The sequence below is a fragment of the Oryzias latipes genome, chromosome 22, assembly GCF_053564925.1.
Source record: "Oryzias latipes strain Hd-rR chromosome 22, Olatipes_Hd-rR_3.1".
In the NCBI taxonomy this organism is placed as follows: domain Eukaryota; kingdom Metazoa; phylum Chordata; class Actinopteri; order Beloniformes; family Adrianichthyidae; genus Oryzias; species Oryzias latipes.
Genome location: NC_136258.1, coordinates 18,946,425 through 18,969,943, shown reverse-complemented (window position 1 = coordinate 18,969,943; position 23,519 = coordinate 18,946,425). Strand labels below are relative to the sequence as shown.

General features: G+C 38.9%; 1 protein-coding gene across 2 annotated transcripts; it reads right to left on the bottom strand.

Moving 5' to 3' along the window:
- Positions 1–5,824: 5,824 nt before the first annotated feature.
- Positions 5,825–22,290, bottom strand: grhl1 (grainyhead-like transcription factor 1). 2 transcript variants are annotated; one of them, XM_011490331.4, is made up of 16 exons: positions 22,060–22,290; positions 20,258–20,447; positions 19,958–20,031; positions 18,917–19,050; positions 18,604–18,827; positions 16,689–16,762; positions 16,263–16,416; positions 16,068–16,179; positions 15,874–15,968; positions 14,098–14,341; positions 13,105–13,232; positions 11,570–11,598; positions 11,299–11,384; positions 8,340–8,425; positions 7,587–7,651; positions 5,825–7,046 (listed from the first exon to the last, which is right to left on the bottom strand). In XM_011490331.4, the coding sequence occupies exons 1-16, from the start codon at positions 22,077–22,079 to the stop codon at positions 6,932–6,934; spliced, it is 1,830 nt and encodes a 609-aa protein (XP_011488633.1). In that variant the 5' UTR covers positions 22,080–22,290; the 3' UTR covers positions 5,825–6,931. The 2 variants fall into 2 exon arrangements, with proteins under 2 accessions (XP_011488633.1, XP_011488634.1); XM_011490332.4 differs by having other exon boundaries at positions 18,604–18,797; positions 22,060–22,243.
- Between the last annotated feature and the right edge of the window lie 1,229 nt (positions 22,291–23,519).

Here is a 23,519-nt window from a genome sequence, read left to right as displayed (position 1 = left end):
AACGCGTGCTCGCTGGACGGTTGGAGGAAATGGGGTGCGTGGTGGTGAGTGGGCGTGGCCACGGGAGTCAGCGGTGTCAGGATAAACCCGATGAACTGCCGTCCGTTTAACTAGGCGAAAGGTCGATCCAGTCTACGCTGCGTTCATGGGCTGTGAGAAAAATCCGGTAACAACCATCAGTTACTTTTGTGAACGAAGTAACATTTCCTTTGTTTTGTTGTCATCCAAGGTTTCGTTTTTGTAGTTTTTTTGGTGCTATTTATGCATAGTAAGAACAAAGCACAAAGATGCTTAGCATTGGTTAATAGGTACTTAGTTGAAAAACAATTATTTACAGGGGGTTTATCATTGAAAAATGATTGAAATCTGCTGTATTATGCTTTGAGTTTAAACTGTATATTTTATTATTTCTTTCTACATACAGTTTTTTTAAGGTCTACCATTCAATATTGGCAATACGGGAAAAAATGTGTAAGCTGTTAAAAAAAGTTTAATGAATATATTTTTTTAAATAGGTTCATCAAAAAATGTGTCCTATGATAAATTGCAAAATCATTTGTCAATGTGTTTCTCTTAAATTCACTGCCCTTGGAAAAATTTCTGCTTTCACTAAGAGGTTAAGGTCACACAATGTGTACGCTGAAACGGTTACAAAAGAGACATTCATTTTTACCACCGTTCCCATAGCAAGTGAATGCACCGCAGGTACCACACTGGGCTTTTTTTGTTTGTTTTGTTTGTTTTCAGGTTTTTATTTGTTTTCTAAACGTTTGCGCCTGAGTTAGGCAAAGTCTAATAGCTGAAGCAACAAAGTAAGCATTTAAATATGATAATAATAATAATTATAAATAAGATATTGTTTCAGAAAAAAACTATTCCGGTCATGTGATCAGTGTAACGTTAAGTGAGTTACAGCCTATTTTAGGACGGTGTTCCAGAATTTCTGTCATTTAAAAAATGAGCCACAATATCTGCCTTGTCTCAACTATTGTTTTTAAAGTATTTATATTATGTGTTTCCTGGGTTTATGATACATTATTTGACACATTAGTTTTCAATATATTTTAACCCATCAAATTCTGCTGTTTACTCAAGGAAGGTTCTTGTTTATAACAAAAACATAGTGTTTTGCTTTGTTTTTCGACAGATAGATTCCTTTTTTTTTAAAGGACATGTGGACATTCATATTTAACAATTGTGTGCTCTTTTTTATTTGGTGAGCTAATTTTGTAGCAATTTGTAGCATCACCAATTTTAGTTTGTTCTTGACCTGGAAAGACTGTTATGTCATCAGTAGAGTAAAAAAAAAAAAACTTTTTTTTAATTTCTAACAAACGAATGCAACATGATTTGCCATAGTCAAGGCTGTGTTATCATTTTTTTTCAATTTTGAAATAACTTTGAAAAAAGAAAAATAGTGACTGTTTCCAGGAAAAAGGAAGTTTTGAAGTTTCATAATCATCCCTTCAAATCAAAAATCCTAATAAACTCAATTTGACCACATTGTTGGAGCATGTTTTTGTTAGAATCTTGTGTGGCACGTGCCAACCCATCCCTGTTATAATAACCCTGGCTGCATAAGTAAGCTGTAGCTCAGCATGACTCAGGCATGACCTGAAGGAGGGATGTTGCAATGCGCTCAGCGTTAGCTGCTAGCCACTGAAGAGAGGAAGGATCTCCACATGGGGATGGCAATAGCCTGTTTGTGATATAAGTGGGACAGTCCACTTGAACTTAGTTCAGAGTATTTGGAGGAAAGGTTGCTCTGACCCGATCCAGGCCTTTGCATGCACTACTCTCGTGCTCAGACAACTCCCCCACCCCAGGAACTCCGGGGGTCATAAAGGGGGAGTTGCCCTGGTGAGGTTAAATATACCAGCAGGGCCTGTTTTACATACCCTGAGGTCTGACAACTAGCTAGAGGTGGTGAGCATGCAGACAAGAGAGATACTTTTATATAAACTAACCAAAACCTTAAAAGAAAGATTTATTCTATACTAAAGAAAACTGAAATGATAGATTTCTAATATATGGAAACTATTAAATAGATATTTAGATAATTGTTTTTTTCATAGAAGGTGGCATAAAATTATTATCTGGAAATTTTGTTTAAAGACCCACTCTGATGAAAACCGTGTTTTTAACGTGTTCTTGTGGCACTTTTCCTCATGATGGAGGACATATATATATAAAGAAAATTAAGCTCCAAATTGCATTTCTGAGTATTTCTTTGTTCGTATCGTTGTGAAACAGGATCAGATGGAAGAATGCAGTTGGGAAAAGCTCATCGGTATGACGTAAACGCTACTGCAAGCCACAAGCACCCTAGTCCGCTTTATGCTGATGCATCCACTTGTAGACAAATAGATCCATGTACATCTTTGTTTTTCTCGCTTGATCTGGCATTTGGGTCAAAACTGTACGGCTGGATGGTTCCAATATAGTTTGCCATTTTTCTTGGACCTGTAATGTTAGGTTGTGGGTGTGAGGGGCTGTAAGCTAACGGGAGAGCAAGTAAACAGATGGATATCAGGAAGTAGAGGTGAATTTTGAATAAACTACTGCTGCTTCGCAGAAGCTGTCGTAGAAACAATGTTTTTTTTGGCTAAAAAAGGCATAATCATACTCAAAAGACCAATGGGAACGTATTTGGAAAAAGATCAAAAGATGACCAATGACTAAACGATTGATAAATAACTTTTAATTTAAAATAAATATATTAAAAACAACTGTGTGAACATTTTAGCTCCAAATTATAAATAGGTCATTGTGAGATTTAATAAAACTCACAATTGTGTTTTGTAATAATAAAAAGTCAAATAAAAACTCAACAAAACTGAAAACTGTGTAAAAAAAACGTCATTTTTTATTTACTTTATGTTGGTTTTGGAGGCTTTACCCACCAGAAGAACCACTGATTGTACTGTTAATGCTTAAAACCTTCTAATGTTATCAAGCTGACTTGGTATTCGTGACATGGGGAACTTAATCTGTAAGAGCCTCATAACGCCAACCCAGACCATTGGTGGCCTACATTTGCCATATGAAAATAGTAATAACAATAGCATAAGTATATTTTTAAAAATATTTAATAACATTGACCTTCAAGTAAAAAAAGTCTTTTCATTACAGCATTAAAAATCTGAACATTTTCATTGAGTAAAATGAGAAAATCATTCCCTGTTCATAACTGGTTCATTTTTTCCCCTCAGTTTGCAAATATTTACCAAGTGGTTTGAGAAGAGGTGATGTAACACAGATGCAAACCATTCTCAAAAACCTGCAGCCTCAACTACTTCATTCAGACACATTCTAAAAATCAATACAAAGTCAAAACTCTTTCATTGAAATATTATATATTGTTACCTTAATAAACAGTCATGTTTACATGTAGTTAGGTAGTTTTTGAAGGAAGAAGGGGTTTAAAAACATTCAAAAAAGAAAATATAGGACACAGTTTTAACTTAACTTTATACATATTTAACTCAATAGATTGTATTTTAGCAAAAGTCGTACAGTTAAGCAAATATCAACAAGGAAATAGAATTAACATTTTAGAAAAACAAAAATTCCAAAGCTGAAGATTTTTCTAAAGTGGCGCCATTGTTGTTGTTTTCACTAAAAGTCATCCAGATTTTTGTTTGAACAAAACTACACTGATATTGTATAGCTGTCACATAAACTCATGAAGGATGCTTTGTGTACCACACAGCACATGACTCCACCCCTCTCTCCTCCTACAGACCCGAAAGGAGCAACAACAGGGGTTTTTCTTTGAGCATTTACCCTCTGATTGGTCAGGAGGGATGGCAAAGTCAATCTGTTGCTATGAGATGCTGACTTGTGAGCTGCTGGCTTGCTGTCTGTTGTCCTGGCAACGTGAGGAGCAGGAGGTAAGTCTGAGGCCTCCCCGGAGGAGCTTCCTTGGAGATGGTCTTGCATGTGTAATGCCTAATGATCGTAGCTGCATTACATTATGGATGGGTAGAAATATCCCTTGTAGTCCTTTAGCTATGATGTAAAAAGCTTTTCTCTGAAAGAATGTTGATTGGGGTCAAAAATTTGCCAAGCCACACAAAAAAAGAAGTATTTGAAGTTGTAGAAATTAATCTCAACACTTACAAATAATGTTTTTTACTAATTCTTTTGTATCTTCTCTTAAATAATAAAACACAAACTGAATTTAGTGAATAAAATGGAAAAAAAGAAACATAAACGTTTTTTTACAAATCCATGGAAAAAATAAAATGTAGTTTTAAATGCAAGTTATCCCTGCTCATACATTTAGAAAGATAGAAAAGAAGAAAAACTAAAGAGTCAAAATGAGAGCAAGAGAGAACAGATGGCAGATGCCACTAGAAGGCATAGCGACATGGCAACGCTGACGTGGCCGGTTGGTTAAATTCTAACTAGATGAACTCGTTCAGCTCACCTGAACAGAGACCGTGTTATCATTTATGATTCTGTCTGTGAGGCTGTATAACTAATGCAAACTGTCAGTGATTTATCATGGAGTTAATCATATTTGTTTTTGTGGGGATTGACAGAAAAACGGGGCATCAACTGATCAATGTTATAAATTATTTCAAATATGCAACCAAAGGCATTTCAACGAATAAATAAATCATGTTATAAAAAACTACAATAAGACAATTAAAAAAAAAACTTGTATTCAAATCCTTTTATTTGATAGGCAAACATAAAAAAGCAACCTGTTTAACGACTAATGACTTTAAATATGTATATATATGTATTTGCAGAGAGAGAGAGAGAGAAAGAGAGAGAGAGAGAGAGAGAGAGAGAGAGAGAGAGAGAGAGAGAGAGAGAGAGAGAGAGAGAGAGAGAGAGAGAGAGAGAAAAAAAACCTGAGAATTAATGTTTAAATATTACACGAGGCATAAAATGTTTCATATAAAATGTTTCATGCATTTCTCCACCCTGCCACAACTGTTTTCTTAATCTAGGCACTAAATATATCAACAAACTTGATGATCATTTACCGGTACAAATTTTGTCATTTTATTGTTCACATGTCCTCATTTGTCAAAGGGAAGGAACCTCTTCATCATTTTAGCAGCAAACAAAACCTGAATTATTCTGTTGCTGCAATTTTTTGAAATTTGTTTTAAAGTCAAGTTTTATATCATATACTCTGATTCCTATGTTTCAGTTGATTAGATGTCAAGATGGTGTATATATGTTTATATACTGTGAGGATAGAGAGAGAGCGAGAGAGAGAGAGCATGTATAAAGCAAAGAGTAAGAAGTCATCTTTCATCAATGGTTTAATCAATGATCATAATTCAGACGGTGCAGTGGATTGCTCATCTTAGGCCTGCTTTGCCCACGCATGAGTGGTTTTTGCCAACACTCTGAATTTCAAATTGAGCAGGAAAGTCGTGCCACCACTCAGTTGTCTATTTATTTAAATAAATTGCATTTATTTACTTAAAAATGTCCCATCTTTGACAGCCAACTGCCCGCCTATAGTGTACTTCCTTACCCTGTTAAGTTCAAAGGATTAAGTGATTAATGAAGGTTAAAGGATGACAATGGTGAGTTCCGTTACTTGCATCACCTGATAACCACCTATGACAAAGAGGCATAAATCCATAGGTTAGCATTCGTCTTTGACAAAGCTGCAAGGTTTAGTCTAACCGATGCTCAGACATCCATTCCTGCAGACCTACACTTCATTTCTGCAATATTTCACTACCACCAGGCTAACTATTCCTAAAAAAAAAAAACAATTTAACTTCTAATTTCTTAAAAAAAATTGAAGTTTTAATTGAAAATAAAGGCAGAAATAACACAAACACCCCAATGGCAGCCACCACAGAGCTTTTATTCGGCACTTTGTGCATCAACTCCTTTATAAAAACAGCTGAACAATCATTAAAACAATACATTTTTCTCCCTTGACATAAGAATGGTAACATATTAATAGTAACATAACTTCATATAGATGGAAAATAAACATAATCTTAATTGAAAGCTATATGTAATCACCCATATCCATTATCTTAATAAATATATACACAACAAAAGTACTGAGATAAAAAAAGAGGGATCCAGTAGATCCTTTTATTCCAATTTATATGTACATATATATTTTCATTAAAAAAAACTGTATCTTGTACTGTAGTTGTGGCAATATTCTTCTGAATGTGTCAGAGCCAAAACATTATTGCACTTTCGAGACAGCCTGCAAAGGCTGCACGACACATTAATTGACCTTTTCCATCAACACTCAGTAAACTACTCTAAAAGGGAATGGGAGCTGTGTTTTAGCAATCGGTAATAACCATGTAATACTTTATAAAAAAGTTTTATAAAAAAACAAACATAAACAATAGAAAGCATGTTCTAGTAGTCTACTTAACCTGTACGGCGAATTCCCAAATACTGCCATATTGTTTAGTATTAATAATATGAATTGTCGTCATCTTTTCTGGACGAAAATCAAACTTTGCAGACTACTGTCATCAGTGCCATGGCTTGGAAAAATAAAGAAGGAAGATCGGATTGTCAAATTAAAATTCAACCATATGAAGAGACTTATGTTGCTGCTTGCATAGCTTGAGGTATGGTACTGGCTCTACAACTGCTCTGCAAAGATGAACACAAAAAGCCCGCATTTAAGCTTTTTTTTTCCCCCTTACTACACACACAAGCATCATAAGAAAAAACAAAACTAAAACAAACCTCACACATAAAATCTTATGTATAACTTACACCGCCAATCGTAGCATGTTAAGAGCTCCAGCTTTTAAATACCACATTTGAGCTATCTCGAAGAACAGCTTGGCACTTACACAGCACAAGGAGGACATGATTTGAGGTTCAGATCAAGTCCGTAATCACTGATTAGCCAGAAGTGTAAACCTGATGGTTCAACGTATCCTCCGCCGCGGAGATCAGGATCGAGCGATCAGATCTCGGTGAGGGTGAGCTTGTAAGTGCCGCCCTGGTCCTCCATGGTGATCTGGAAGGTGTCTTCGTTGGAGTAGTGTTTAATGATGTTGTCGTCCATGTGGACAAGAATACTGTTGATCGGAGGGGAAGTTTTATTTTTAAAAAAATTTGGCATGTTTACACATGAAAATCGACCTTTATGCCCACTTTGATGTCTTAACATGTCCTGTTGGACTTTTGCTGATGATACAGGCCTTCTTTTTTTTTATTAAGCCCAAATAAGCATTTCTAAGTATTTCTTTATTGAAATCGTCGTAAATCAGGAGCAGATGAAAAAAAAAATGCAGTTTGAAAAAGAGCGTATTTGTGGTGTAGAAAATACGCTGGGTGTGCCACAAGCCCCCACCGGTCTGAGCTCTAAGCAACATGGATGGAGGGGGAGGGGGGGGGGGGGTTGCTCAACACCAGTGGTGCCACCCACAACTTAGAGGCAATTATTGAACAACTGCAGCTCTGCAGAAACTATTTTCTAGAAAACTACTCTTTTTTCTGATTTGGCTAAAAACGGCATAGTCATAAGGAAAAGACCACTTGGAACGATTTTTAAATAGATCAAAAGATGATCGGAGTGGGACTTGAGCATTTTATATTTTCTGATGACTTGTTCTCACCCTTTTTTGCACTTCTTGTAGACCTTTCCAATCTTATCCAGAGGAAGCTCATATTTCTCTGAAATCTGGTTGGGGGGAAAAAAAAGTACATGTCAGTGCTCAAGTCTCATCACAAAAAGACCTCATTTTTTTCTGCATCAGTGAAAACTCTCCCTCATCCCATCCATCAAAGATAAACACCTAACCCAAAGATGTAACCTTAAAACCCAATCTGACCCTGAAACTTGCCTTTAAACCGTTGGCATGCTGTGTTTTGGTCCAGCAAGGCTGTCAGACCGCACAAGTATAGTAAACTCCCACCTTTTGAACTCCATGAATGAAGCAAGACAAGTACACACTCACAAACATACACAGTGGAAAGAAAGGAACAAACTGTTCTTAGGTCTAATCTGTCAAAAGACACCACTAAATGTGAACCCCCCCCCTCCCTGCACGGTCTACTTTCCTTAACCTGATAACCCCTCACATGACCTTTTCGCCTATCTGACCTTTTGTTCCAACATATTTTACTCACAAACCACTTTGCCTTTGTACCTAAAAAACAAAAACAGTTTCCCATCCCTCCTCTAAGCAACTTCCCCCCCCCCCAGACTTTGTTCGCGTCTTTGCACGTCCCAGCTCACACAGCCTCCCACACTTGCTCAGGAAGGGAGAGAAACTGAGCCTCAAGCTGCTGTGTGCAAAGTTTACAGCACCAACATGAAATGGGAACAGAAAGTCCAACTCCAGTCTCATGAAGTGAGGACAACTTACAGCTTCCATCAGGCCTTTCAGCGTTGGATTCTTTAGCATGAGGGCATCAAACACCTCCTCTGTTTCCTTGCGCACATACAGCAGGACTGTGATGGGAAAAGAACACATTTAGTCACCAAGAATATGGCATATACATTAACAAATATAGCACTTTACTCTCATTCACCCATGCACACACACACACATTCTCTCTGGGTCTGGCGCCAGCCTATGACCACCAGAAACAATGTGGGGTTCAGCATCTTGCCCAGGAACACTTCAATGGGTAAGGCAGGAACCGAATTCGATTTGGCATTGTGTAGATGTACTGGAAGTCCAGATTTCTGGTAGCTGCCGTCAGGTCAGCTGCATTGTTGGATCTGGAGTATCAACTTCCTTTTGCCAACGGCCTATACATTCTTTTCAATGGGTTCAGCTCAGATGTTTTTGCTGACTAAGCTTTTGGTGCCTTTGGCAGAGTGCAGGTGCCAAGTCCTGCTGGTAAATATAATCAGCATCTCTATACAGCCTGTCAGCAGTGAGCAACATGAAATACTTCCTTATAGATGCCTGCACTGCATGTAGACTAAAGAAGACACTATGGACCAACACCAGCAGATGACATAGAACCTGAAAACATTAAAGCTACAGACACACCCGGGCCCATGGTGTTCTCACAGGACAAGTGGCTTGGGGCTCCTTCTTTTTCTTTTTCTACTGTTTACTAGCGGATGTCCGCCACCTACAGTTGGAAGAGTCTTGGTGCGAAATGTCAAAATGATCCAAATCTCACAAATCTTTCTCTAGGCTTTTACTTTCACTGCCTTGTTCTGATACATGACTGACTTGGTGTCATAATTCCAGCCGGGCACAATCAACATTTATTAATTTCTCCCTCATGACTAATTTTCAGACGGTTGGCACTTCAGTGAATTAAGGAAGACATCCATAGGTCAATTACCAAATCAGAGTCCCTGATTGGTCAAAGTTCGACCAGGTTTAACTATCAACCCGCGTTTAATGGCTGCAGGTTTCATACGTGGGGCCTGAAAATGGTTGTAAAAACGTGTATAGCGAGGGTTTTGAGCGCAGAAGCCCGAAACACGCATATGTACACAAACAGACTTTTTACTGGAAGTGGGCTCTTCTTCCACTCTTGGATCTTAAGTTTCAATGAAATGTAAAATTTACTTCTATCTAAAAATAAATAAATAAAAATGAAAAGACTATTGAGCAACAGTCCGTTTCATTTTCTCTTTAGCCCAGATAAGACATCTCTGATGTTGTCTCTAGTTCAATCACGGCTTAACTTGAGGTCTTGATGTTCTGACTTCCGCCTCAGTTCAATCCTTGTGATGTTCGGCCAAATTCTTACCTTGGTTTTGCTTTACCATTTTCTCAACACTACAATTATTCCTGTGTCTGAAACACATTTTTGTTCCACTCAGTTTGGATCCAGTACTCTGTGAACAACCAGCTTGTTTAGCAATGATCTTTTGTGGTTTGCCTTTTCTGAAGGGGGTGCAGGTGACTGTCTTCCCCATCATTGCGTACTGTACTGACCTGAATTGGGAAAGCATTTAAGAGCTACGGAAACCTTTATAAGTGTTTTCAGAGGAACTTAATGAGTTTACAGGATCAAATGTTTTTTTTTAAACTGATTTTCTGTCAAAATTAATACTAGTTTTTTATTAACTTAAACTATCATAATAAAAGAATGACAACAAATATTTTTTTCTACATAAAATGATTCTTAATATTAATATCACTTCTCAATACACCTGTAAAACAAATTACTGGTATGTCAATGAAATGACTTTCATTAGAAAATTCAATCCTTTTTTTAAATTACATTTTTTGTTATTTGAAGATTTTTTTCAGATTTGATCAAAAAAGTAATGATTGTTTAAGAAATTTTTCAGCACCACAGTGATTGTCCTCTTGTGACATCCCTGTAATATCACAGAGTTCTGACCTTTTAAAAAAAGTGGGAGTAGGTGGGACAAACAAGCCTGACAGTTGTTGGTATTAGCAGAGTTGAGGGTTCAACTATTGGTGTCAGTCAAAGCCACTCCCCCTGTTAGGTGCATTTGCAAGTTGGTTACATTAAACTGAATGGGGATCGACCACCTAGTGGTAACTTGGTGAACTGGCCTGACTACATTTACTACATCTACTTTTTAAGGCTTGCCTCTTTGGTCCAACCCACCTAACCTTTGTACACCATTTGGGTTGCCAGATTTGAACTCAATCATCAAGGAAGATGATGGTGGTGTTGCAAAATAAAGCAGGTGAACTGGTTTAGATGTTGACTGTGTGTTTGTGTGTGTGAGAGTAGAGGGGGTCTGTTTGTACTTTTTTCCTGGTAGTTGATACCCTGTAACTGACACTGATGTCTCTTTATTTTTTAAGGGGGAGGGGGGTGGGTCCAAAAGTAGGACACGCAGACCCTCGATCGTATCAGGTTATTTACCAGCAGCTAATAAGGACATTAAAACATATAAATGATTATAGGAAATAATAGTCAGTTTTCTGAACAGTGACATTTCCATAACTGGAGTGTTTGTTAGCCTCACTGTGTTAAATAGGATGTATTGATCGTTAAGTTGAATCTGTTGGTTCTGGTTTGCTCCGGATCAGTTTGGATTGATTACCCAGACAGTTTTTTTTTGCTTGGTTTTGTGAAGTTGACAATTAAATACAACTGGAGCGTAAAGCTCAAAACTTGTGTGTATGTATTTTCAGTATTCATGACTAGAGGGAACACCTGCTTAATGGCTGTGAATAGGAAACAGTAGAAACGCTGCAGGCTTGTTTGTCCGTGTGCACACAGTGAGTGATCATTGGTATTTGTTTGGTCAATGGAGGCCTTGGCCACATGTGCATGTTTTGAAAGACCTGGAAAATCACATGGTACCCCGAGTAAGCATTTGACAGAAACACAGTCCTTTTCACCCACAAAAGACAAAAACCCTGGTACCTTTCTTTGGTTCATCCACTCTTGGCATCTTGTTTGGGGGGGGGGCAAACTCATCATCATTGAAGGGTAATCTCCTCATGCCTGAGCTGCATTGGAAAGCAGACACAGATGCACACAAGGCACCAGTTAAAGAGCTGTAACAACCAGCTAACATACTATAAAAGAGTACAAAGCCTGTGAGCATTTTGGGGAAAGAGCAAACACATGCCAGCATTTACTAGGAACGCTTCCACAGTGGGCTTAGCTAATGTAAAGCAAGTGTGAAACATACCTGTCCTCTCCTTCCTCTGCTGAGAAAGGCTGCAAAAGGGGAACATGGAGAATTGGATTTACTCAAATGAAACAAAATATTGCACAAATAAAAACATTACATAGTAAAATTGTATGTTTTATCAGTTTGTTAGTGTTTTTCTGAGTTCACCCGTGGCATTAAATGTACACATGGCTGTGTAAATACAGACATTATAACTCTTCATTGGCTATAAACTGGGTCAAAGGTAAAATAAACTGGTTTCCTGTGCTGACCCATTTACACGTCCATGCCATAACCTGCAAATGCAAACAAAAGATATGCTTAAGGAGTGTCTACATCCAGACATTATTAAAATATTTTTTATTGGACTGGAGTTATTAGTTTCATGTTTGTAATATTTGATGTGTGGATTTATTTTGTATTTATTAGGACATTGACAGATGGGACCGGTTTCATAATAGCTTATCAATATTTGGAAATTTACCTTAAAGGGTGAAAACCAATAATGGAAAACTTATTTTTCTGAAAATCCAGATTTCAAAATGTATTGAGCTCTGACCGCATCGATCAACTGCAGGCGATACTGATAACTGCTTTCTATTCTAGGAACAAAGTCAGTCAACGCACTTTATCAAAGACTCGTTGCGCAACTTTAGTCATGTTCAGTGTCATTGACATCACCAAAAATAACCTGCTTTTCCTCAACCATTGAATTTCCATTAAAGGAAAATAAAAATCCTCAAAACAGAGAAAGAAATTAGGCAGGTTTGTGCTTTTAAGCCATAAGAACCCATCAGTGACATCAATGTTACAGAATATCCCACATAACTTATAATTTTAGGAAACAATAACTAAAAAGGAGCTTGGGTTCGTATAGGGAACTACAAATGTGACCAGCAGGGGGCAGACTTTGTGCATGCGATCTCTTTAATCGAGCAAAATGTAACTACAAATTTTTTCAACCATGTGTTGTTCTCATCCAGTACGTGCCAAGCAGAGAGTTGCTGCTGGCAGCAGAGCTCAGAGTCCACGTGTGGAGGGAATGCATTGCTTCAAAGTAAAACTGATAAAAATAGCTCAACATGCAGACCCACTGCCCTCACACACAGATCTGTCTTTATATTAATTTCCAACTTATTTCTTACTTTCTGCAACCCACACGCCGTTGTATTCTGTGTTTCTATAATCATACGAGCATAATCACGATGGCGGTTTGGGAATAGTGGTGTTCACCCTGGGTTGTTTTGAGTCACCGGTGAATGATTCAGCATGTGAGTAAGCATTATGAAAGCCTGCCATCAGTTTGTGGGACTCCTATCAGAGCTTTAAACCGGGAACTCGCTGTTCCTGCCAACTCGCAGGCAGGCATTCTGGTCACCTTGACCCAGCTGACAGATGGATGGGAGGAGGCAGAAAAGCAAATGTTTAACAGGCTTCCTTAGAGTTTTACAACTGGTAAACAAAACAAAAAAAAACCTGATCCGTCAGTGGGGAGGAGTTAATTATGACTATGCTGTCATCAACAGCGTTGAATGTCTGGAACAGGCACTCACATGGCGCTGGAGGGCAGAGAAGTGGATGTCGGGGATAAACAGGACCGGCTGGGTCTCGAGGTCGTTCATCATCTTGAAGATGGTCACGTCATTGCGCTTCTGGAGGATGGGAACCTTCATGTCTGCAACTGAGAGGACAAAGGCAGAAGAAGCAGATCAACAAGTGAAAGCTCCCCAAAATATATCTTCACCCATGAAGCTTTCATATTATAAAAAATTAGCTGTATGTGTATTTATCAGGCAAAGGATCTCAGCGCTTTTGGCAGAAGAAAATTGTGCAGTAGTTGTTGTATTGTGTCTAGGTTAGTCAGCAGCGCCACCTGCTGGATTGCTTTAGAATTCAGCAATTCTACTTGAGATATTTAAAGTCCCACTCCAGTCATTTTTTGATTTATTTGAAATGCAATCCAGGTGGTTTTTTTAAGTATGATCGTGCTGTTTTCATCCAAAATAAAAAAAAAAAAAACGTGAGTTTTCTAGGACATAGCTTCTGCAGAGCGGCAGTAGTGCAGAAATTCCCCTTTGAATTGTGGGTGGGACTGTTTGTGTGGAGTAAGCCCACCCCATTTCCTGTCATCCCTCTGTTTACAGTTCTCTTGCTAGTTTACAGGGCCTCATATCTCCAATCTAACATTAGCGGTGCAACAAAAACGTCCATTAATGTTGGAACTATCCAGCCGTCCAGTTCTGAGTCAGATTCTAGCTCAGACGAGGAAAACAAAGACATACGTGGATCTATTTGTCTACAAGCGGATGCATCAGAATGGAGCAGAGCAGGGAGATTGTGCTTCTGATTCACAACGATGTAAATAAATACTGAGGAACGCAATGTTACGATTCATTTTTTTATATATGTCCTTCGTTATCAAAATGCCACAAGAACATGTTAAAAACATTAACTTCACTGGTGAAGTTCTTTAAAAGTTAAATACTAATTTTTGCAGATTGACCAAACCAAAAACATATTTAGTTTCCAATAAAGAAAAGACTTACAAGGCGGGTTGCAACTCAGATCCGGCACCTTCCCTTTCCGACGGGACTGTTTCCTTTCCTCGTCTCGGATCTTTCTCTCCGCTCCTTTGTCACAGAACACCTTGATCTGGCAGTAGGCGCGGTGGATGGGTTTATTGCTGCGGTTGTTGTAGCTGTAAGTATCAATCTGCAGGTTCAGAGGGAGGCCCTTCACGCCCTTCTGAGAGGAGAAGTCTGTGCTCAGGCAGTTGACGGAGATGAAGATCTGCAGAGACGGAGGGGGTTTCCATCAAGCGGGTAAAAAGTCAGAAGTCAATCTTAGCTTTCATCCTTATCCTTCATTTTTTTTCTTCATAATGAAGGCCTTTTTTAGTGCTAAGCAAGTGCATTTCTGCGTCCAGTTTTTTTTTTATAATTAAGATTTGCTGCCCTCCTCTGGTCGTTTTAGGTATGACACACGTTTAACCTCCCTTTGTCCTTTCACTGTTTGTACTGTCAACAGCTCTCATTGTCTCAACAGCCATAACAGAAAGTCTGGAAACACTTAAAATGGATGCAGGTAGCACAAGCAGACATTACAGAGACAATTATTTTTAATTTGCAGGATAACATTTTTGTTGTTGTAAATACAAGCGTGCTCTTACAGCAACAATAAAATCTGCTTTAACGAAAAGAGTTTTTAAACCGATTATCTCTTTTTTCCCCATGGTTAAAAGGTAAAATTCAAAATGTCACCCTCCTAAAATGCATTTTAAAAGGAAAAACATAGCACTAATTATTATTCTTTGCTTTCACTATGACATTACATGGCAAGAAAAAAAGAGCATGAATATAAGTCAAAAGCAGGAAGGGAGCCAAAAACACACAAATACACCTCTTTATACATGTCTCATCTTACACGACTGTAACCACGACAACCAAACGGTTAACCCCAGAATTTACCTTAAATCTACAACCAGTTGAAAGTTCCCCACAGCCCAAGTCAGCAACTCCTAAGTGACATCCCCTCTACACACACACACACACACACACACATATCCAAATACACACACAACTGCATCTTCATCTGTAACACAACACCTCGCCGATGAGATGCTCAAACAACGGAACGGTGGGTGTGTACACACGAGATGAATTAGAGAAAACACACAAAGATGAACATCCTATAGACACAAGCCTGGAGGCGTGTGACAGTTAGACCCACATCCTGGTTTTTGCAGGGGAGGTCTGTGCATGTGACCTTATTTATGTAGGTTTTGCTACAGAAAACAACTGCAGGAGATGAAGCGTCAGTGCCGTGAAGCCTCTCAGTATTTTTAGGTTACTGAGAACTAAAAATCTTCTACATGAAGGGTGAGGACAACGACATCCCTTCTGCCTTGTTCCGCCTGCCGAGTTTCCATTATCCTGACTTTTTCCTACTCACATCTGGAGTGCAAAAATAATGAAAATAAAAGGTTTAACTAAAGACAAACTCCCATGTTTTTGTCTTGTAAACGACAAAACTCACCTTCATGAAAGAACACTAAATAAAGTGGCTTCGGCGCGTGATTTCAAACCAGTTGGATCATCCATTTTCTGATATCTCAAGTATGTTGAGAGTGATGTAGGGAGTTAAGACAACCAATGTAAAACCAATGGAACAGTTCTGGGATTAGCAAAGCTGGTTTTGATAAGACCGGCGATGAGCAAACAGCTACCCCCATGTCAGGAGTTTGTTTTAGTTAAAAATGACCTCATCCAAAACAGCAGTGGTGGTGCCACCCATGTAAAAATGGATGCGGGTGTGTGTCTTACTTTGGCCTCCTCGTTCGTGTCCCAGGTGAAGGAAATGGCATTGTAGGAAATCTCCTCAATGTTGTCGATTGTGTTGAAGCTCTCCTTATAGTCAGCTGGAGGAAAAAAGTACAACAGTTATACAAGATAAGTGAAGATCAGAGAAGTATGAGAGGAGCTTCAAGAAAAAAACTGAATTAATGGAACCAGTTTACCAATGTCCAGACATCTCTGTTTGGCTGTGTGTTGCCTGGAATGCCAGTACTTCCAGTGTTTCAGCTGATCCTCCCTGCACTTCTCCTCCCCAAACACCACCATCACCACACTCTGTGGGGTAGAAACGGTTATTTACACTCCATAAATGCCATCTTTTTAGGTTATTTTCAGCTGGATTTGTTGGTTTTTCCTACCCTAACTTTGGTGATGGGCTGCTGAATGCCTTTGTTGTCCACTTCCCTGAGAGTGATTGGGTAGAACTGGCCCTTGTTGAGGTAGGTCATGGTCCCATCCCCGGTCTTCTGACGCAGAGACTTAGACGCCTCAAGAGAGTACTCGAAATTGTTGCTGCAAGTAAAAAAAACAGCAAGGTTTTCCCAACATCAACATGAAAAGTGATCGAAAGCTGCTTCCACATGCAGATGGCGAGACGTTTTAATGTTCAAAACACTGGGCTGCTGCAACTAAGCTGCATTTAAAAATCGTGACAGGTTGGCCTGAAAGTGAGAGTGTTATGTGTCGGAGTCTCCTTGTGAGTGGAACGACAGACGCCATTCTGCTGTGGGGTGTTGGGAGTTGGAGGGCAGCGTGGCAGTGGGTCAGGGGGCAGAGCCACGTACCCGTACACGGTGTCAAAGCATCCCTCAGGCACCAGGGAGGCCATGCGTAACTGGAGATCCGGGAAGGCAAACACCTTCAGAACAGGCAGAAAGAGAGACACAAACGACGGGTTAATTACAACATAAGAAAGAGGATGAAAAGCATTTCCTGTATTTACATTGACATTACACAAAGCTAGATATTACTGCTAAACTACTCTATTAACTTTAAACTACAATATAACAGTTTAATTTTCCAACACAAATGGACTTATTTCTTTATCATATTTTCATTCTAAAACTTATTTTTGATGAAAAACTGTTTTATATAATAAGTCAGTTAAATTGAAAAGAGGATGAACTTTCTTCACTAAGCTGATAAATTCTTACAATTAAAACCCAAAAAAAGCAAATGCTTACCTCAAGAAAAAAAACTTTTAAGAAAAATCAATACTATATTGATACTGCATTTTCTAGGAACAGATCAATTTGGTTTGAATTCTTTTCTTTAAACGCAGCTGAACTATTAGGTTTTCACATGGGTCAGAACCTCTTTTGAAAAATGGTCATATTTTGATAAATAAAAGTTCTTCCCTTTTTCTACAAACGTGTGCCATAACCTCCTGCCATTTTCTTTTTACATCGAAAGCAAACATTTTTACCTGCGGTGGTGGATGTTTGAACACTTCTTACACCAAATGGTATCTACTCTAAGCTTTCTGGATGTTATTAAAAACCCAGTGATATAAGTTTGCTTCCTTCCACTCCCTTTCAAGCAACATTTATTAATGTGTCTAATTATCTTAAGTTTGATTAGTTACTGTATGAATGTATAACTGATGATTATATTGCTGTTGTGTATTATTTCTACTTAATTGCTTGAAATAAACCATTTCAAATAAAAAAAAATCAAAAAGTCTGACACAAATTGGTGTTTTTAACATGTTCTTGTGAAAGAAAATCAAGCTTAAAAATCAATTTCTGAGTTTTTATTCTTCTAATAGTTGTGAATCAGGAGCAGAAAAAAAATGCTGTTTGAAAAAAAAAAAAGCTTGTTTGTGATGTAGAAAACATGCAGGGTTGGCAAGAAGCTCCCTGCCCTGCTCTATTGCAAGAGGTAAGGGGGGCGGGGTTGCTCCGCGCCAAAAGATCCTCACACAGGTTTTTTTTCCAATTTTGGCAAAAAATGGCAAAATTGTAATTAAAAGACCACTGGGAACACTTTTAAAATTGATCAATAGATAATCAGAGTGGGTCTTAGAAGGCTTCTATTTTTTATGTTTTCTATCCAAAACACAGGAATGTGCTAGTGTCATTTTTCAATAAATGCATAACTTTCTTTTGTTTTTTGGAATAGATAATTATCAGAAAATGCTATTAAAATGTGTGAAAGCTTCACCATTACCATCTCTCAGGTTAATATGTAAATCTGACGCTACTTTTGACTCCCCCCCCCCCCCCCCCCATCAGCAATAACAGTTTACAACCTTGTTTAGGTTTTTCCTTCCCTGTACATTTAGCTTTTGTTAAAAATTAAAAAAAAAGGGCTGTGGTGGATGGCTCCCCCACCCCTCCTGTCCCCACTCGGGTTTTGTTGGGTTACTCTTCTTTGAGGTAATTCCCCTCATGGTCAAAAAGAGAAAGAGGAGAGAGAAAGGCCTTTTGCTATTGTAGGAGAAAAGTACAGCACTTTATTGTGTTGGTGAGACAATGGCATAATAACATACTGGCCACTATTTTGGCATGTTCAAATAAAACCAGGGAAGGCTGAGCCCACTGCTGGCTCCGTGGGATCAGGTGAATATCCCATTGTTTGATGGAAGAGATCTGAGAGTGGAGGGAGAGGAAAGTGAAGAAGAGGAACAAGGAAGAAGAGGGGGGGGTGTAGGGAGAGCGTTAGCTTGGTTTTGGAGCGAGGGGGGATCGAAACACTCACCTCCTGGGAACCATCCTTGAAACTCTCGGGAAAGGTGGAGTCTGGAGGCGTGCGGGACTGCGTGCTGGGGCTGAACTGGATGGCGTTTTGGTTGAGCTGGCGGTCAAAGACGCCGGCGTCGTTGCAGTTGTTGGGAACCGTGACCGAGAAGCCGTGTGAGGGCCCCTCCGTCTTGACGGACTGGTAGTTTGGCACTGTGGCGATGGAAACTGTGACAGTTGTATCTGAACAAAAGAGGCGCGTAAACTTGACAGCCATGGTTTTAACTTTAAAAACTGCCTTTGGCTGTTGACGTTGTTGAATGTGAGCAGACCTGGTGAGGGGAAGTGGGTTCTTTTATCTGAAGTCAGCTGAAGAATATTGATGGGTGTCTTGAGGACCTGGACCCTGTTGTCCATATTAGCTTCCTGGTGAGGAGGTATCGGGTGTCTGGCTTGGAGTTGATGCCTATAACACATTTAAAGCACTGCAATCAAAATCTAATTTTATTTGATAATAGTTCAATTAGCTGAAAGTTTTGCAAAACAAAACTATAAAAAAAAAACTACTTTAAATCTTATTTCTTAAGGACCAACTCCAATGGAAATCAAGTTATTGGTGTTTTAACATGGTCTTGTGGCATTTTTCTGATTTTCTTCGTCAATCAGGTGCAAAGGAAAAAAAATGCTGTTGGAAGAAGCTTGTAAATGTGTCGTAGAAGCCACTACGTCAAGCCACAAGCTCCCTGCTCTGCTCCATTCCGATGCATCCACTTGCAGAAGATTTGTGCATCTTTGTTCTCCTTGTCTGAACTGGGATCTGGCTTAGAACTGCACGGCTTGATTGCTTCATCATTGTTCGCCAATTTTGTTGCACCAGTAATGTTAGTTGGGGGTGTGAGGGGCCATAAGCTAGCTGGAGAAAGCGTATACAAGTGGATGGTGGGAAGTGGGGGTGGGCTTATTATGTCCCGCCCACTACTTGGAGGCAAATTTCTAATGAACTCTTGCCTTGTCTGCAGAAAGTATGTCCTAGAAAATAAGATTTATGACTTTGGCCAAAAACTGCGTAATCATAATAAAAAGACCACTGCACTTTTGAAATGGGTCAAACGATGATCGGAGTGGGTCTTCACATAATTTACACGAAAAATGTGTTTAAAAAGTCAAAAAATGTTAAGAATTATATTTAACTTTAAAGGTTTTTATGAAAGGTTTAGAGTCAATCCACAGGAATTTGCCAGACATTAAATTACTCTGTTATTTCCCTTTTCAGTGCTCCAGCCCGATATAAATGATTCAACAAATCTTTTCATGGTGTTTTCCTTTGGCTGTGTTTTTGCCTCTGTATGGGGTGGGGTGGGGGGGCTGCCTACCTTTTGTTGGGATCCACATCAGAGGCCAGCAGTTCTGTCTTGGGCTGGTGTATTGTTCTCTTGTCCCTGGGCACCTGTTTGCGAGGGTAAACACAGCCGCTCAGCATCTGACCACATCACATCCAACAGCACGGGTCATCCTGCTGTCTATTGGGGCTGCCAGTTCAGTTACATCCTCAGTCTAACACATGTTGGGTAAGAATTTGGTGTCTTAATGGGTAAAAATGTATTAAATTTAGAAAACAAAACTGAGTTGGCGGGAAAATGATATTGATGCTTTTTGAAGGAAGCTGTTGACACCTCATAGTAGTCGTAGAGGAAGCCGAGGGCTGCGGCGCTGTCCTCGTCTCCGTTTATGCTCATCATGGCCTTGGTGGCTGCCGTCAGTGGGTTCTCCAGAAACGACTTCCAGGCTTCATCTTCTGTGGTGAAGGAGCGACGCTGGTTGCCATAACCCTGCTTGTTCTGGAGAACCACCACTGCCCGTTTACTGGGGATGAAAATAAAAAAAAGATTTTTTTTTTCTTTAGTTACTTGGCTAAAGGATGGATTTCATACAACCCAAGATTCCTAAAGGCATACAGATTTTCCACGCCGACTGCCAGGAGCCAAAAACTGAAATCACAGCATCTCTAAAAACCGACAAACAGGTTGTAAGTACGGGAGTTCAACCCTGCAGAGGGGTTATTTATCTGCATGACCAGTCGATCAGGCTTTTTTGGTGATTGTGCAACAAATCAGAGCCGCGACATCACGGAGGCGCGACAAAAAGATGCGCTACAGGCCCATCCAGTGTGACGACTTTGGCAGAATCTCGAAACTGATTGGCTGAGGACCTGACCGCAGGTGACGCACCTGACTTTTCGACATTCCTGAGTTTCAACAGACTTTACTGTTATTTGCAAGTAAACCTGTTTGTAAAAAAGAAAGAAATCACGTTCCGATGAACCATCACCGCCTCCGTCTTTTTCCACTTCTTCTGCTGCCATTTTGTGAGACTTTTTGTTCACACCCAACCTTTAAAAATGTTCAGTATACAAACTCAGTTTTTCAAAATAAAATTCATTTGAGAAAAAAAGGGGGTTAAAAAAATCAAAAGAAAGACGTTTAAAAATGCATTTAACCTATGTTTTTTCCGAGAAGGTTACAAAGACATTTTTGTCTTTTTCCACAACAAAACTGATACTCAGTGATCCAATTATGCAATACAAACAAAAATGGTCTCCTTTACCTTGGGGCCCTAAACCAATGAGGTCATATAACCCATGACAAGACCAAAACAAAGTTGATTTTTCTCTACATTAAGATAATCCATTCACAATCATCATATATACATTTTGCGCATGGAAAAGATAGATTTTATTGTTACATTTTTACTCTAAATTTGACAAAGCTTTTTGAGTCATCAGGTGCTTGCTTACAGTCTCTGTTAGCAATCGGGACAACGCCTAACAGGTGTACAATTTCACTCCACTCAAAGTCTCCTTGTTGTTGCCCTCAAAATACATAAAGATCAAATCTGTAACAGGTCCAAATTTTTAGAAAAAAATATTTAAAAAAAAACACGTTTTTTTTCTTCTTTTTCTTTTGCAGAGACAGTTTAATCTTGTTTTATTCCTGAACAAACAACATTAAGAATAAAACAAATAACAAATAATAAAAAAAGCCTCCTGACTGCTTAATCCAGCCGTCTTTACCGCGGTTATTCTAACGGGCGCCTGCGCTCGCACGACAGGTGAAGATACACCTGTACGGGTTTGAACATGACAGGTGAAATCACCATGGGGTAAAAAAAACAAACAAAAAAAACAAAAAAAGGAGAAGAAGGTGTTGTAATCACTTTCCCGCTCGGGAACTAATAATCTTAACGTACCCCCATAGTAAACTATAATATAAATGATAATAATATGGTTCTTTTAAAATGCGAGACCACATATGATATTGCAAGGAAAAAAAAAAGAGAAATAAAAAAATAAAAATCCGCGCGTGCCAAGAAGAAAAAAAAAGGATTAAAGAATCCTCAGGTAGTTCTAATGGTCAGTATTTTTATCAGCAAGTGTCAACGTGGTCGGTCCACAGGCTACAGGTGGAGAGTCACTTACTTGTCATGCTCCTGTGACATCTCCGGTTGGTCGAACTGGACTTTCTAGTTGGTACTGAAAATCCGACCCGTCTTCTTCACCGAGGAAAACTCCGCCGCTATCGCTGAATGAGGGCCGCGGCAACAAACAGGGTGTCCCCGACTGAGAGAACGGGTTTTGTCGGCTTTTCTCGCTTTTGGGGGCAAAGCAGAGATATTGAGGCCGGTTTTACCTGTGACAAGACCGCGGATTGGATTACAGGTGTACGAAGGGGCGGGGCGACATGTCAATTGCGCAGACTCCGGCCGTGATTGGTTCGTCTGGCAGCCTATACCTGGAACTGGGAGAGACTCGAGATAAACCAGTCAGAACAGAGTTTCAAGAATTGTGATTTTTTTCCCCCCCCTGCTATCAATGCATGTCAATTTACCAAAAATAGAAAAAAACCTGACAAAATGTGAAAACAAATTGTTGGCTACTTATAAAGTAAGACATGTTTAAGTGTTTTGAATCTCTAAAAATAACTTTTTAAGATCAAGTATTGCAGCCTAAACGTTAATCACTTTTGGATTTCTTTGCAAAAATTTTTGTCTTTGCGCAAGGTAGGTTTGCATTTTGTTCCTATTTTATTATTTCTCATACCTGCCTTAGCAAGAGACAGGCAGAATATTTTGAAGATGTATTGAAAATAGATCTGAAAACAAACTAGTGAAAGTAAAAATTACTCATTTAAGAAAATACTTAAGTAAGAGTACATCTGTAACTGGCTAACAAACAAACATTTACAGCATAAAAATCTATTAAATTAGACAAATAAAAAAAATGATGTGCAAAATTTATTTGTTCTACACATTGAAATTAGGCAAGGCAAGTTTATTTGCACAATTCATACACAAAGTAATTCAAAGTGCTTCACAAAACAGGAAAATGCATTAAAATCACAATATATAACAGTGCTAAGATTAAAAACATACATAATCATTATAAAATTTACTTTAAAAGACAGTAAAGAGAAAAGAACTTGAACAGATAAGGACCCTTCAGTTATATGCACGGCTAATTAGGAATGTTTTGAGTCTAGATTTGAACGTTAACACAGTAGACGCCTGTCTCACAACCTCAGGGAGACTGTTCCAGCTTTTAGCTGCAGAAGTCTGAAACGATGATTCCCCTTCCTGACTCTAGGCATCCGCAGGAGGCCGGTCCCTGTGGTCCTCAGAGTCTGAGATGGTTCATATGGCGCCAACATGTCAGAGATGTACTTTGGTGCAAGGCCATGGAGAGACTTGTAAATAAAAAATTTCATTAACCGAAAACAGAATTTTGTAATAACTAACCTTTGGGTGGTGCATAGAATAAATATAAATAAATATATTGGCAAGTAAGATTATTTTTTCTTTCTAGTTTGAGAGAATTTGTTTCCCTTTATTAAAAATATCATGTTTTACAGGACATAATTTAATTTCAGCATAAAATAGCTT